At 63.3% G+C, this 13,187-nt stretch overlaps 1 protein-coding gene across 1 annotated transcript in view; it reads right to left on the bottom strand.

Moving 5' to 3' along the window:
• SLC6A3 (solute carrier family 6 member 3) overlaps positions 1–13,187 on the bottom strand; it is a 35,611-nt gene that overhangs the window by 9,746 nt on the left and 12,678 nt on the right. Inside the window, exons 6-12 of the mRNA XM_061129359.1 lie at positions 12,855–12,989; positions 8,982–9,085; positions 7,499–7,623; positions 4,967–5,079; positions 3,825–3,953; positions 2,775–2,874; positions 189–289 (exon numbers count right to left, since the gene is read on the bottom strand). Coding sequence (XP_060985342.1) covers positions 189–289; positions 2,775–2,874; positions 3,825–3,953; positions 4,967–5,079; positions 7,499–7,623; positions 8,982–9,085; positions 12,855–12,989 — 807 coding nt within the window. The remainder of the gene's footprint in view (positions 1–188; positions 290–2,774; positions 2,875–3,824; positions 3,954–4,966; positions 5,080–7,498; positions 7,624–8,981; positions 9,086–12,854; positions 12,990–13,187) is intronic.

Below are 13,187 nucleotides of genomic sequence, written 5' to 3'. Positions count from 1 at the left end.
GAGCTCCTCCGTGACCTGCGGACTCCCGCCCCTGGGGGGGTGTCCTGTAACAGCGGGGAGCCCCTCCCCCAGCCTCAGGCACATGCTCCCCCGCTGGCCGCGGGGCAGGCGGGAGGGGGCCGGAGGGTGGGCGGGCCGGAGTGGGCAGAGGGTGGGCGGGGCGCGGGGGGCAGGGGGCGGGGCTTCACCAGGAGGAAGCAGGGGCTGACGAACTTCCAGCACAGCCGCCAGTAGAGGCTCGGCCGCCGCCCGGTCATCTGCTTGATGTCGTCGCTGAATTGCCACACACCTGCAGGGGGCCAGGCAGGGCGTCAGCGCGGCCCGCCCGGAGCGCGGCGCGCGGCGCTGCCCAGGCCGCCTGGGGGCTCACGCGCCCGCCCCTGTGCACGTCCCCAGGGTGACCCTGCGTCACTGACGACCGCAAGGGGGCGCCTGTGGGGCTCCCACCCTCCTCCCCGAGGCCCACGGCCACCCCCGCCTCCCCTCTGTAATGAGCATTTTTTTCCTTTACAAAAATCACGGTAAAACATACATAAGCTGAAGCTTTCCGTGTTAACCACTGTGCGCGCACAGCTCAGCGGCCTGAGGCACAGTCATCCGTGCAGCCATGCCCGCCACCAACCCCAGGCCTTCCTCACCTTCCCCAGCTGAGGGCCCGGCCCCTCCCCGTCCTGCTTCCAGCCTCTGTGACCCTGGCCCGTCCAGGGACCTCCCGGGACTCCCGGGGGATTTGTCCTTCTGTGACCAGCTCGTGTCCCCGAGCACAGCGTCCTGCGCGCTCACCCATGCAGGAGCAGCTGTCCGAGTGTCCCACTGTTTGGGGCTGAACTATATCTCATTACACGTATACAATCATCATGTGGTAGGGAAAGCTCCTGCTAGAAGCTGGATGAGCCAGTTTCTCCAGATCTCACGCTGATTTCTCCCGCCCCGCGGACAGTCTCACGTCACACACAGGGACATCAAAGAGACAGCTCCACGCAGGATTCCCTCTTCACACCCGGCCCCATCACCAGACCTTGGATCAGACAGGGAGTGAGGAAGCGGGGTGGAGGCTGAACCTAAAGGCCCACAGAGACGGGGTGTCCCCCGGGGCCCCTCGGGCAGCTCCGGGACAGGCAGCCCCTCCCACGCCGGCCCATACGGAGACCACAGGGACCTCAGGGCACTGAGAGGCCGGCATGCTCTGGGTGTGAACTGCTGTCTGCAGAAAGCCCGGTCTCTGCCTTCAGAGGCTTTGGGGAGCGTGTGGTTGTGGCAAGGCCAGCTCCCCTGGGCCTCCACCAGCTCTGTGGTGTTCATGGCTGCTGGATACCTTTGAGGCACTTTCTCTCTTTCTCTGAGGTTTTATTTTGGGATGTTGTTGTTCAGTCACTCAGTCGTGTCTGACTCTTTGCGACCCCATGGACTGTAGCAGTTGAGGCCTCCCTGTCCTTCACCATCTCCCAGAGCTTGCTCAAACTCAGGTGCATCGAGTTGGTGATGCCATCCCACCATCTCATCCTCTGTTGTCCCCTTCTCTTCCTGTCTTCAGTCTTTCCCAGTGTCAGGGTCTTTTCCAATGAGTCAGTTCTTCACATCAGGTGACCAAAGTATTGGAGCTTCAGCTTCAGCATCAGTCCTTCCAGTGGACATTCAGGATTGATTTGGGGAAATTACAATCTAAAACTGTAGACTAGGTATTGATTCCAGGTGTCAATAAAAGTACAGAGAGGCTGATGTTTCCCTTTTCTGTAGAAAAGGAAATGTAATTGGAAAAATGTTCTTGGAATACGAACTATTTGTCGGTTAAGCCTCTCAACGCTAGAGTGCTTTTCGGGTTATAACTCCAGGGCTGAAGCAGAGGCCATGACCCCTCACGTGGCACCAGGGATGCCTCAAGATTGCGGTTCTTGAACAGCACAGACCTCTGGCTTTGGCCGGAGCGCACACATGTGCAAGCAGTATGCCTGTTGTCTTGGGCCTTCATGGCGAACGTCCTCAAGGATGCCTGGTCAGGTGAGCCAAGCAGTACCAGGACCCAAGCTCCGGGAGAGAAATGGAGAGCTAGCCCAGGGGGTACGGGCGGCGGGCCGGGAAGGACACAGCTTCTGCAGGGCGGCTTTCTGTTGCTGTCAGACCTGAATCAGGACATCCAGGGAAACACGGTGGACACGTAGGAGGGGCAGGGGCACATGGCTGAAGGCTGGGCCCAGCCTCTTCTGGGGACCACCTGCCGACCAGCTGGTCCCCCACCCTGAGGGGCTCCCAGTCCTAACGCACGGATGAGTGCTGGACCCGGGAGAGGTGGGTCAGGAGTCCGGTGGAGCTGTCGTGCGGAGTCAGGAGCTCCGGCCTGAGACTGAGCGTTGGCGCACGCACTGAACATTACTGTCTCTTCCCTCCCATCAGCTCAGGGCCCTGGTGACCCGTGCCCAGTGACACGCCCCCTCGGCCAGCTCCCCTGCCTCCCTGGTGCCGGGGCTGTGCTCAGCGGGGCGCAGAGACTGCCTCCACCGGCAGCGGCACCCAGAGCCGAGCGCGCCCTCCTCCTCCAGGCCCAGCCCAGGGTCACATCGAGTGCCCTGACCACAGGGGGAGCTTCAGGGTGCCGTCCAAGCTAACTGCCTTCACGGATCCAACCGAACAGCCTCGGCCAAGCCCTGCTCTGATGCCACACTGCCCACGACACAGGGCCGCTGGGTGCCACAGTGACCAACCCGAGGATGCTGGCCTGACCGCTCACAACGCCAGCAGAGCCGCTGGTCCCGTCCCACTGAGGGCTCTGTTCTTACCATAGAACCAGGCCACCCCGATGACCTCCATGAGCACCCCGAAGAGGATGGATGTGCCGGCCGCGAAGTGGTCCAGAAGCGTGAAGACGTAGATGCCGCCCTGGGCAGGGGGACGGAGGGGAGCACCCGCTAAGCTCGGGGTGCCTGGCACTCACGCCTGCCCACAGAAGTGCTCCTCCCAAAACATCAACCTGGCCTGAGGTGCCAACTTACAGACACCTTCTATTTTTCTCTCTATGGAGTGTCACTCAGGAAAGAAACTAAAGTTCAGTCCACGAGCAGCCACTTGGGAATCTGGCTATTACAAAACAACCAACCTCTCCCCCGCTTTTCTAGGGTTCCTGGTACAGTTAGGGATGAAAACCAGCAAATGCCAGCCATGGCAGAGCCTCTGTGATGAAGGGGACCCTAGGCCCTGTACCCCCGCCCCCAGAGAGACCTGCCCCAAACCTGGGTGAAAGTGAAAGTCACTCAGTCGTGTCTGACTTTTTGCGACCACATGGCTTATACAGTCCATGGGATTCTCCAGGCCAGAATACTGGAGTGGGTAGCCTTGCCTTTCTCCGGGGGTTCTTCCCAACCCAGGGAGTGAACCCAGGTCTCCCAAAGTGCAGGCAGATTCTTTACCAGCTGAGCCACAAGGGAAGCCCAAGAATACTGGAGTGGATAGTCTTTCCCTTCTCCAGGGGATTTCCCAACTCAGGAATCGAACTAGGGTCTCCTGCATCGCAGGTGGATTCTTTACCAGCTGAGCCCCCAGGGAAGCCCCCCAACCCTCTTGCCCCACAAACCCAATGGCGCCTCGCAGGGAGCTATCCAGGTGCTGAAACACCGGAGACCAGGCCCTCAGGCGCCCGGGGCCTGCGTGCGACCGCCGGGGCTCTGAGTGACCGTGGGCGCCGCCCTGCCTGACTCAAGGCCACTGTGTGTGTGAGCACGGACACCCGCGGATCACCACAGGCCATGGGTTGTTCGTGGGGGTAGGGGGCGCCCCGCTCTGTCGGCAGCGGGTGCTCCTGAGACTGCGTCTGGGGAAGCGCGGGCACTCACGTTGGTGACGCAGAAGAGGGACAGGAGGAAGGTGGCCAGGACAACGAGCAGCGTGAAGAGCTCCCGGTGCCGATGAAGCAGCTGGAACTCGTCGGCGAGCCCGGTGATCACAGACTCCATGCCGCCCATCTGCAGCCGGGACAGAGCGGGGGCTGTGGGGCGGCCCTCTGCCCGGCTGGAGGCCACCTGTGGCGTCTCCACCCAGGTGCTCAGTCGGGAGCCGCACGGGGTCTGGGGGACAGAGAGCACCCCCGGCCCCCAAGGGCTGCTCCCCCGACATGGCCGATGGAGATGGAGGACCGGGCTGGCGTCCTGCCCTCTGGTGGGGAGCTGCGGGGCCAGAGTCACACCACACCCTGCATTGCCACAAAGGCTCAGCTCCGCCCGGCTTCTCTAAGCAAGTGTCTGCCCCACGGCACAGCTGAGTTCTGTTCCCAGGAGGCCTGGCCTGGCCACTGGCTGTGTCCTCACTGACGCAGCCTTCCTGACTCTCAGCACTGTCCAGAGGGGGTGTCTCCAGGAAGCCTGGCCTCCAAGAAGCCTCTGCCCTGCTCTTTCGGGACCACCTCCTCTGGGAAGTGCTGCTGGCGGGACTCACACACCACGGGTGGTGTCCACCCAGGGGGCGGGTGAGAAGGCTGACTGGGAGAAGCAGCTTTCACAGGGGAGGGATTGGGGGCTCCTTCCTCCTTCCAGGAAGCTGGGGGGGAACACGGGACCTGGGATCTCAGCTGCTGGTCCCCAGCAGACCTCGTGGAGGAGGAGCGTGGGGGAGTCTGCCTCCCCAGGGCCCACAGGGCCACCACAGGATGGACGTCCAGTGGGCCAGGCAGGAGCCTTTGCCCCCTCAACCCTGAAAGGGCACCCCTTCATGCCGGCGGCCACGGGGCAGGCAAAGCTGGAGTCAGGCCGGGCCTCGCTGGGTGCTGTGTGGCCCCCATTTCCTGCAGCACCCTACTCCCTCCTCCCCTGCCTGGGATTCGCCCTGCTCCCAGGGGCAGCAGGGGAGAGTGGTCTGAAGAGCCCTCCCCAGGAACTGTGGGGCCCCAGGGGTCTCCAGGCTGGTCGGCCCCTGAGGGCGGCAGGTGAGCTGGCTGTCCCCGGCGGGGCCCCAGGGCACGCGGAGCGTGGCGATCACTCACGGCGCTGTCGATGCCCAGGGTCAGCAGCATGACGAAGAAGACCACGGCCCAGACGGATGACAGTGGAAGCGTGGCCAGCGCCTCGGGGTAGATGATGAAGATCAGCCCCGGCCCTGAGAGCAGACCCTCCAGTTACCCCGGGCTGACCTTCCGGGCATCCCCCACCCACAACCCGGCCCTAAGGCGGTGCAAAGACTGCTCTCCTTGCAAAGCCCTCGCTCCTTGAGTTCGGGGCCCAGGACTCTGGAGCGAGGGCTCTGCTCCGTCCCCGCTAGCCCTCGACCCTTTCCACAGCCCGTGCCCCCACAGGAGGGGGCACCCCAGCAGGGGGAGGGCGGGAGGGGCTGCCCGGGGAGCCCTGTGCTTCCTCCCTCCAGACCCTGGGGGCCTCCCGGTTGCTTTCCTGTGCCTGTCGCTCACACACTCACACTCACACTCACGCTCGCTGCGGTCTGGCAGCCCACACGGTAGATTCTTTTCTGTGCCAGCATACGACTCTTAATTGTGATCTTTAAAAACCACGTGCTGTTACAGAGATGCCACAACTTAGCGCGCCTTCTCCACGTGCTCCCTGCAACACGGCGTGGTTCTGTCCCCTCAGACTGTCCCCCAGACACACTCCTGGGAGTGGGGACACCGGGGGCCACGCCAGCTCCCTCACCCCCAGCAGGTGGGATCTGGGTGGAGGTGGGGAGGGGTGGGAGCCGTCAGGACTCGGGCACTTTGACTGCAAATGACCCCAGAGTAAAGAATATCCCCACAGGAAACTGCCAGTTGATCACTTTCAGGATTAGTTTTACAAGAAGTGCTGCGTGGCCTCTGAGAGCTTGCTCATGCACGAACAACTTACCACTTTTCTGGTTCCCCATTCTCAGTGGGGCCTGGGTCAGGCATCAGCCGATAGGAACTGAACGGGCACTTACTGATGCTTCTAGAGCATCGAAGGCTGGAGCCAGGCTCCACCTCCAAGATCTGTCAGGGGCCCTGGTGTTGACCTGGCCTCTGGGGCTCCCAACACCGCAGGAAAGAGTGAAGTTTCTGATGCGGGGAGGGGGGGCGGACAGGCGGATGGTTTGAAAAGCCCTAAAGTCTAAGCGCCAGGAGCCTGGAAGATGCCCATCAGCTTGGCTGAACTAAGGCCAGTATCCTCACCTCTCATTTTTGCTCCTGGGTTAATATTTCCCCCTGTTTTCTTGAGAATTAGAGCCATAAATGACATTTACTTTGCTTTTCTGGGAAATGCAATGAAGACAGTCAGCTAACTTTCAGGGGTTAATGGGGATTCTTGCAAACTATTGCTATTTATCATAATAAAGGGCAAAAGCCGGTGAAAATGCATAAATGCAACGGTGAGTAAATTCCACTGCTCCGTCCTTATTTGCATTAGGTTCCCTTTCCTGCCTTTATTGGATTTTTTTTCCTGGAGGAAAGAGTGGATTTGGAAGCACGTGGAAATTCATCCGGGTCCCCAGCTTTTCTGCCAGACTCAGAGGGGCCTGTCCGCCCGGCTCCAAACTCTGTCCACCACTCTTTCCAAGTGGGGCTCCCACACTCGACAGGTGGACTGATGGGCTGACCCGCTGAGAGCTCAGGGCGCCAGTGGGATCAGCCCTCTGCTCTCCTTGGTTGCTCTGCTAACGTCACCCTCCTGCTCAAGAGTAAGAAGACCCAGGAGGAGAGGAGCACCCTGCAGGCCAATGGGGCCAGCAGTGATTTCGGGCCCAGGTCCTGGACTGACCCAGTTCCAGACTGCCTCAGTCATGCCTTCCACCCAGGATCTAGCACCAGCAGACCTTCCCCCTGCATGGAATGCCCAGGGGCGCAGCAATCAGGGCCCTCCAGCACCCTGTTCTGGGCCAGGGTCCCCAGTCCTCTCCTGCTGGCCCAGGTTGCTCCCCATGTCACCCACATGTCGCCAGTCACCGGTGCCCACGACTCGGCTGCCCACTCTCCTCCTCTGACCCTTCATCTGCAGACACTCCTATCCGCGTCGGCTGGGTGAGCAGGTTGGGAACAGGGGTCTCTGTTGCCTCCGTGTGCCAGAGACTCTGGGGGTTTCTCTGCTATTACCCTACTCCCATGTGTATATGCCAAGGCCCCTGGAGGGCTGGGGAAAAAGCTTCGGAACAGAGTAACTGCTGGCGTCCAAGCCAGCCCAGCCTCTTTCTGGCTGACCACACCGAGGTCCGGCGTCTGTGCCGCTTGGAACGGCTCCAAGCCCTCAGCTGCACATCCCCCACCAGGTGGGGGGAACCGGACCCTCACCCTGCAGCCCGAGTGGCTTCTGCGCGGAGCCCTGGGCTGAGGACCAACCTCGACCCGGCCTTGGACGTCCAGCAGGCGGGCCCGAGGGGGCAGGAGCTGGGAGTGCGTGGAGGTGGTGGGTGCCGGGCGCCCAGGTACCCTGCTCTCCGCTGCGTCAGCTGCTCCTGGGAAGGGCCCTGGGCACCCGTGCGCATCCCTCTCAGCTTCCAGGGAAGCACTTGAGAACTGGGCGGCCGGGAGCGGGAGGGCAGGGACCTCACCACTCACCGTCCTTGGCCACGTCCCCGATGGGCACGCTGTGCTTCTGGGCCATGTACCCCAGGAAGGAGAAGACCACGAAGCCGGAGGAGAAGCTCGTCAGTGAGTTGACGGAGGTGGTGATGATCGCGTCTCTGCAGGAACAAGACATGCTGTCCCAGCCCGGCCGGGCGCCGCTGCAATTTCCCGTCATTATTCGTAATTGGCTGTCTGGTGCCGGCGGGCTGGGGGCGCTCCCCAGACGGGCAGGCCGGCCCCTCCTGTGACCCCAGAGCCTGTCCTGGGCTGCCCTGCGGGAGGGAGGCTGGCCCCCGGCGACAGCGGTGAGCCTCCCACCTGGACCCCCCGCTGAGCAGCTCTGGGCGCTGGCCACAACGCTTGCCTGGGGACCAAGGGGCTCCTGGGACTCTCGACTCAGCGCTGATGGCGAGACGATCCCACAGGCAAAGCTGGGCTCCGGTGGGCAGCCCAGGTGACAACGGGCTCCCCACCCTGACCCACAGGGCTGCCAGGCAGGGCTTGGAGATGCCTCCCAGGAAACTTGTTAAGATGCAGGTGCTGACGGGGTGGGTCTGGTGGGCCCCCAATGCTGTGTTCCCTCTACATGCCTGGGGGTCCAGGGCTGCTGGCCCGGGGACCCCACTCTGAGGGCCGAGAATTCAGAGCAGGGAGGGGGCGCTGCGGGGCCAGCCCTCCCGGGTGCCCAAGTGCAAGGACCTTCACAGACCCAGGTGGGCACAGGGTGAGCTCGGGAGCCACTGTCTGGCCTGCCATGCAGACGCCACCTCTGTGTGGACCTCTGGATAGGGGTCAGTCTGGCCATTCTGCTGCGCACACTGCCTTTGTATTTTTAACTGCGTTTTTATCCTCACAATATGAAAGAAAACAAATACTGGCTCAAAGGTCAAAGAAAACAGTCCCGGAGGAAATCCTTTCTGTGTTTTTAGAAGGATTTTGGGCCGGCAAGTGGCTGCAGGCCACTCAGGTCCTCCTGGGCCGGGCCACGCCGGCTGGCAGGCTGCTGGGGCTCTGGCATGTGCCACGGCCAAGCTCGTGCCTGTCCTGGTGCTGAGTCTGCGGGGGGCTCCGCGGGGTCTGGGGCGCCCCGGGGGCCCCGGCTCCCTCAGTGAAGGCCGGGTGGGGACACGAACAGGCCCTTCCTTGTGGGGGACAGGGGTGAACAGCCGGACCCCGGATGCTGGGAGGATGGGGCGGCTGAGCCGGGCAGAGGAGGGGCCTGGGGGGGCCCGAGAGGCCTCCCCCAGGGTGGGGACAGCGTCTTCCTGCTTCAAAGCCTCCCTTCAGCAGGAACCAGTGCTGGCCCGTCGCTTCCCGTCTCATTTCCATGTGCGGGTTAAGGGGCTGTAAGCACAGCTCGTTTCCCCACCCCTCACCCAGGGACACAGAGTTTCCCAAAGTCAGGGACACTTCCCCCGCCGGGTCAGTTGCCCCCGCCGGACTCCACAGGCCTCTCTCAGAGCCCGGGGCTCACCTGTAGCAGTTGTTAGTGAACTTATTGTAACTGGAGAAAGCGATGAGCACCCCAAGGCCCACGCCCAGTGAGAAACATATCTGGATGGCTGCGTCGATCCAGACCTGCAGGAGCGGAGAGACAGGGTGAGCGGCCCCACAGGGAGAGGCCCCGGAGGGGAGATGGAGCGGGGTGAGCAGGCCCTGAGGGGAGACGGAGCAAGGTGAGCGTCTCCACAGGGAGACGGAGCGGGGTGAGCCATCCCTGAGGGGAGACAGAGTGGGGTGAGTGGCCCCACAGGGAGAGCTCCCCGTGGGGAGACAGAGCGGGGTGAGCGGTCCCCGAGGGGAGAGGTCCCCGTGGGGGCACGGCCAGCCTGGGGAGAGGCAGGGTCATGGGTTGGGCCCTCAGCGCCATGGGCTCTGAGGAACAGTCATACTTAAACTTGGCGTCACTGTCAGTGAGCAAATGTCACCTCAGGGAACAAACCGGAGAGGGCCTGAGGAGAAGGGGGCTGCGTCCTGGGGCGGGGCCTGAGGTTACTTCAGTGGGCCCACGACCCGGGTAAGAGCAGGGATTTACGACAGGGCTGTGTGATGCTGGTGCCTCCACCCAGCACCCGCCTCCCAGCCTTCCCGCGGAAGCCCACTGCGGCACACGCAGAAAGGCCCATGGCGCCAACGTGGCTCCAAAGCTCTGCACTTGCTGGAGGTGGCACAGGTGACACCCGGGCGGCTGACACACGTGACAAATGAGGCCATGTGGTCGATACTGGACCGAGGTGCTATTTCAGACTTCGGACACGACCTGCTCGGGTCAGGTGGTGCAGAGACCACCCTACGACCCGGTGATGACAACGTGGGCACCCCTGGGCCCTGCAGAGCCTGGGGCGGGGGTGAGGAGGACAGAGGACACCTGCCCTCGGGGGTCGGCCAGGCCCGCTGCGTGAAAGGTGGGGATGGGCGGGTCCTGGGGGCTGTTCCCAAAGTCCCCCAGCCCGAGATGAGGCCTGTGGGCTGGGTTCCCCAGCTGTGACTCCAGAGCCCCTGACTGGGGACACAGGGCAGCTGGCGAGCATGACCCACTGAGGGGGCTGGACACGGAGCCCTTACACCAGGACCAATGTGGCTCAGTCCTCTGGGCAGCACACCCAGAGCCTCTGGGTCACCCCAGCACTGAGAATAGCATGACCAGGCTTTAGCTCGAGGCCTGGAGTGGCTGGGTGGGCAGGGGGTCAAGGTGCTGGTCGTTGGGCAGCAGGCTTTTGCAGACAGGGGCTGGTGGCCCGGGGACTGGGGGCTCCTGCCTTGTTGCAATCCCAGGTCCTCTGTGGCCGGTGGTCACCCCAGAGCCTTAGCACGTGTGGCTCACCCACCCAGAGGCACCTCCCGGCCATCTGTCCAGGCCTCTGCTCACTGCTGCCCCAGGACCCAGCCTGGGTCCCGCCCACAGCCCACAGCCCACCCTGGGACCCGCTGGGTAGCCTCTTGGGGCCGACCCAGACCGGCCCTTCATTTACTGCCTGGACTCATTCCCCCTGCTGGGATGGAGTCCCCCCTCCCCAGGACAGCACAGTGTGGGTCCCAGCCCAGACCCCACCTGCCCAGCAGAGCGGCTCAAGAGCTGCAGATGAATGGCCGAGAGCCTGGACACAGACCGAGCACAGTGGCGCTGACCCCAAAGGGGGTGCCCTCGTTCCCATGAAGACCTACAAATGGCCCCCAGGAGATGGAGGTCCGTCTCTATATCAGAGCAGCACAGGATCTGTGGTGCCAGGGACATGAGAGGGGACAGAGCTGACGGTCCTTCTGCCCTGACCACTTGCTCCGATCCCACTGGCCTGGACCAGAGAGGACACTGGCCAGGGCTCCCACTGTGGCCCCTGGACTGAGCTGCCACTTCTGAACCCCCAGGGGACAGACAGCCTGGGAAGGTGCTGGGGACCTGAACCCCAATCTGAACCAGCCTCTAATCACATCCCAGGGGAGTTAATGGGACCTGCCCTCACACTGCCCAGCCCCCAGGAAGATGCCAGGGCCGCTCAGCCTCTGAGGGAGGCCACCCTGAGCCTGGGGAGAGGGTGTCCAGGCAGCACTTGGGCCTGGAGCAGCCCAGGGGACAGCACAGGACGGCCACCAAGCTGGTGAGGCCCAGCCCCTGCCTTGTCCTGGAGGTGGTGGTGCAAAGGTCAGCCAGGACCCTGTAGGGGGGACAGGAACGGCTCTGACCTCTGAGCTCGGGGTGCAGGGACCTGGCCTTTGGGCCCAAGGGCTCCCAGGAACCCAGTGGTTGTGCACCGCTCTGTCCTGACTTTGTCCCTTCTTGCCCAAGCTGACGGGAAGTTAGAAGAGGGGACACTCAGGGCAGTCCCCCTCCTCACTGCCTGCCACCGATGTCTGTCATCTATCCACCGCCCACTGTCTGCCTGTCTGTTCCCTGTCATCCATCCACATGAATTCTGCTGTCTGTCTGTCTTATCCGCCTGCCTATCAACCTCGCCTGTGCCAAACTCTGGTCTCCACTTCCTTCTGCTTCACAGACGCATCTGTCCACACGGCTGATAGCTGTTCTGCACGTTCTTCCCCCTGACACCTGACTCTTTGACTTCCGGGTCACACCCCATCCGGCCTTTGATGCCACGGCCACCTCCTCCCACCAGCACACCTTGTCCATCGCAGGGTTTCCCGAGGATGACACTCTGCTGACGCATCGGCGCCCTGGGCCCGGCTCTACAGTGGGGCCCCGGGACCCCCACTGACCTCATGCTCCCCTAGCCACCCATGTCCGTCTCCCTTGGTTCCGTGGGGACACACGTGCAGCTCTCACGGGTCTCACAGGTGGGCTGCCTGGGGGGCTCCCCGGGGCCGCACATGGCTGCCCTCCCCTGTGGGCCTGTGGGCCCATGGCCAAGGCGCCCTCCTCTCTCTGCTCCTCAGTGTCTGGCCTCCACTCTGCATCTCCCCTCCCCCGGGGCTCCTGGGGGCTCACAGCCTTGCCGACTGCCCCTTCTTGCGCTTTGCTCCCATTGCCCACAGCCCTCCACCCCATGGAACCTCCTCCCCTCCATGAGCGCTGCCCCTGACTCACAACCTGGCAGGGTTGGGGCCCCCACGCCCTGGCCGAGACTGCTCCTCCCAGTGACCCAGTCTCCCCGGGCAGCTGTTGGGGCCCCATGTCTAGAGAGCTGCCCGAGTGTGGTCCACCTGGATTTCCAATAGCCCCTTCTCCCGCCAGTGACCACCCCCACCCCCCGGGGCTGTCGCCCTGCCGCCTCTTCCTCTCTCTCTTCCTCCCTGGCCACCCCCCTCCACCGCCCCGCCGAGCCCTGGTATTTCAGCCCAGATGATGTCGTCCTTTGCTGAGGAAACCCGCAGCCGGACGGTGGACTGAACTTGTTCACGAGATGGTCACATCACCACCTTGTGTGGGCATCGGGGCGTCTGACCACAAAGTCTGGCTCCCCGTGGTGGGCCTGGTTCACGCAAGCCAGCACCTCAGCCCAGCTCGGGATATGCCGGGGCCAGAGCTCAGGCTTCAGTCCAGCTGGGCGCCAACACCCTTGGGCACAGACGGCGCCCCACCCCCACCCCCAGGTGCTCGTCTGAGGACCCAGGAGGGCTCCTCCAGGGAGTGGACGGCCCAGGTGAGGAGGCCAAGGGGCAGCTGCCCTGGCTGCTCCCTGCAGAGGCCGGGGTGACCCCTTCCCCTAATCCTCTTACCCTGGTCCCTTCAGCTCCGTGCTGTGCCCACACGGCGCCTTCTCACCTGGATAGTGAACTCTGCTGGGCGGGGCAGGTCACCTCACGCAAAGCGTTTCCTGCCCGAGATGCAGAAAGACTAACGGCCTGCCCTGCCAGCCCTGTTGGATGGGCCGTGAGCGGAGGGCGCACTCACCGAGGCCTCGCAGAGCCGGTGGAAGTCCACACTCAGGTACGCTCTGATGCCGTCCACGGCCCCCGGGAGAGTGATGCCTCGCAGAAGCAGCGCAAAGAGGACCACATACGGCATGGTAGCCGTGATCCACACGACCTGAGGAGAGCACGCGTCACCCGACCGCACTGGCCACTGTGGGCAGGGCTGGGCACAGGGTTACCCTGATGGTGTGCGCTCAGACAGAGGGCCTTGGATTGGCAAGCCTGGTGTCCCGGACAGTCCCAGGATGTCAGCTCAGCAAACGCCCCTGGAGCGGGACCGCCCAGTACCCTCTTTCCTGTATGTCTCTCCCGG

The sequence above is a fragment of the Dama dama genome, chromosome 25 (assembly GCF_033118175.1).
Source record: "Dama dama isolate Ldn47 chromosome 25, ASM3311817v1, whole genome shotgun sequence".
Classification (NCBI taxonomy): domain Eukaryota; kingdom Metazoa; phylum Chordata; class Mammalia; order Artiodactyla; family Cervidae; genus Dama; species Dama dama.
This window is presented reverse-complemented; position numbering and strand designations above follow the sequence as displayed.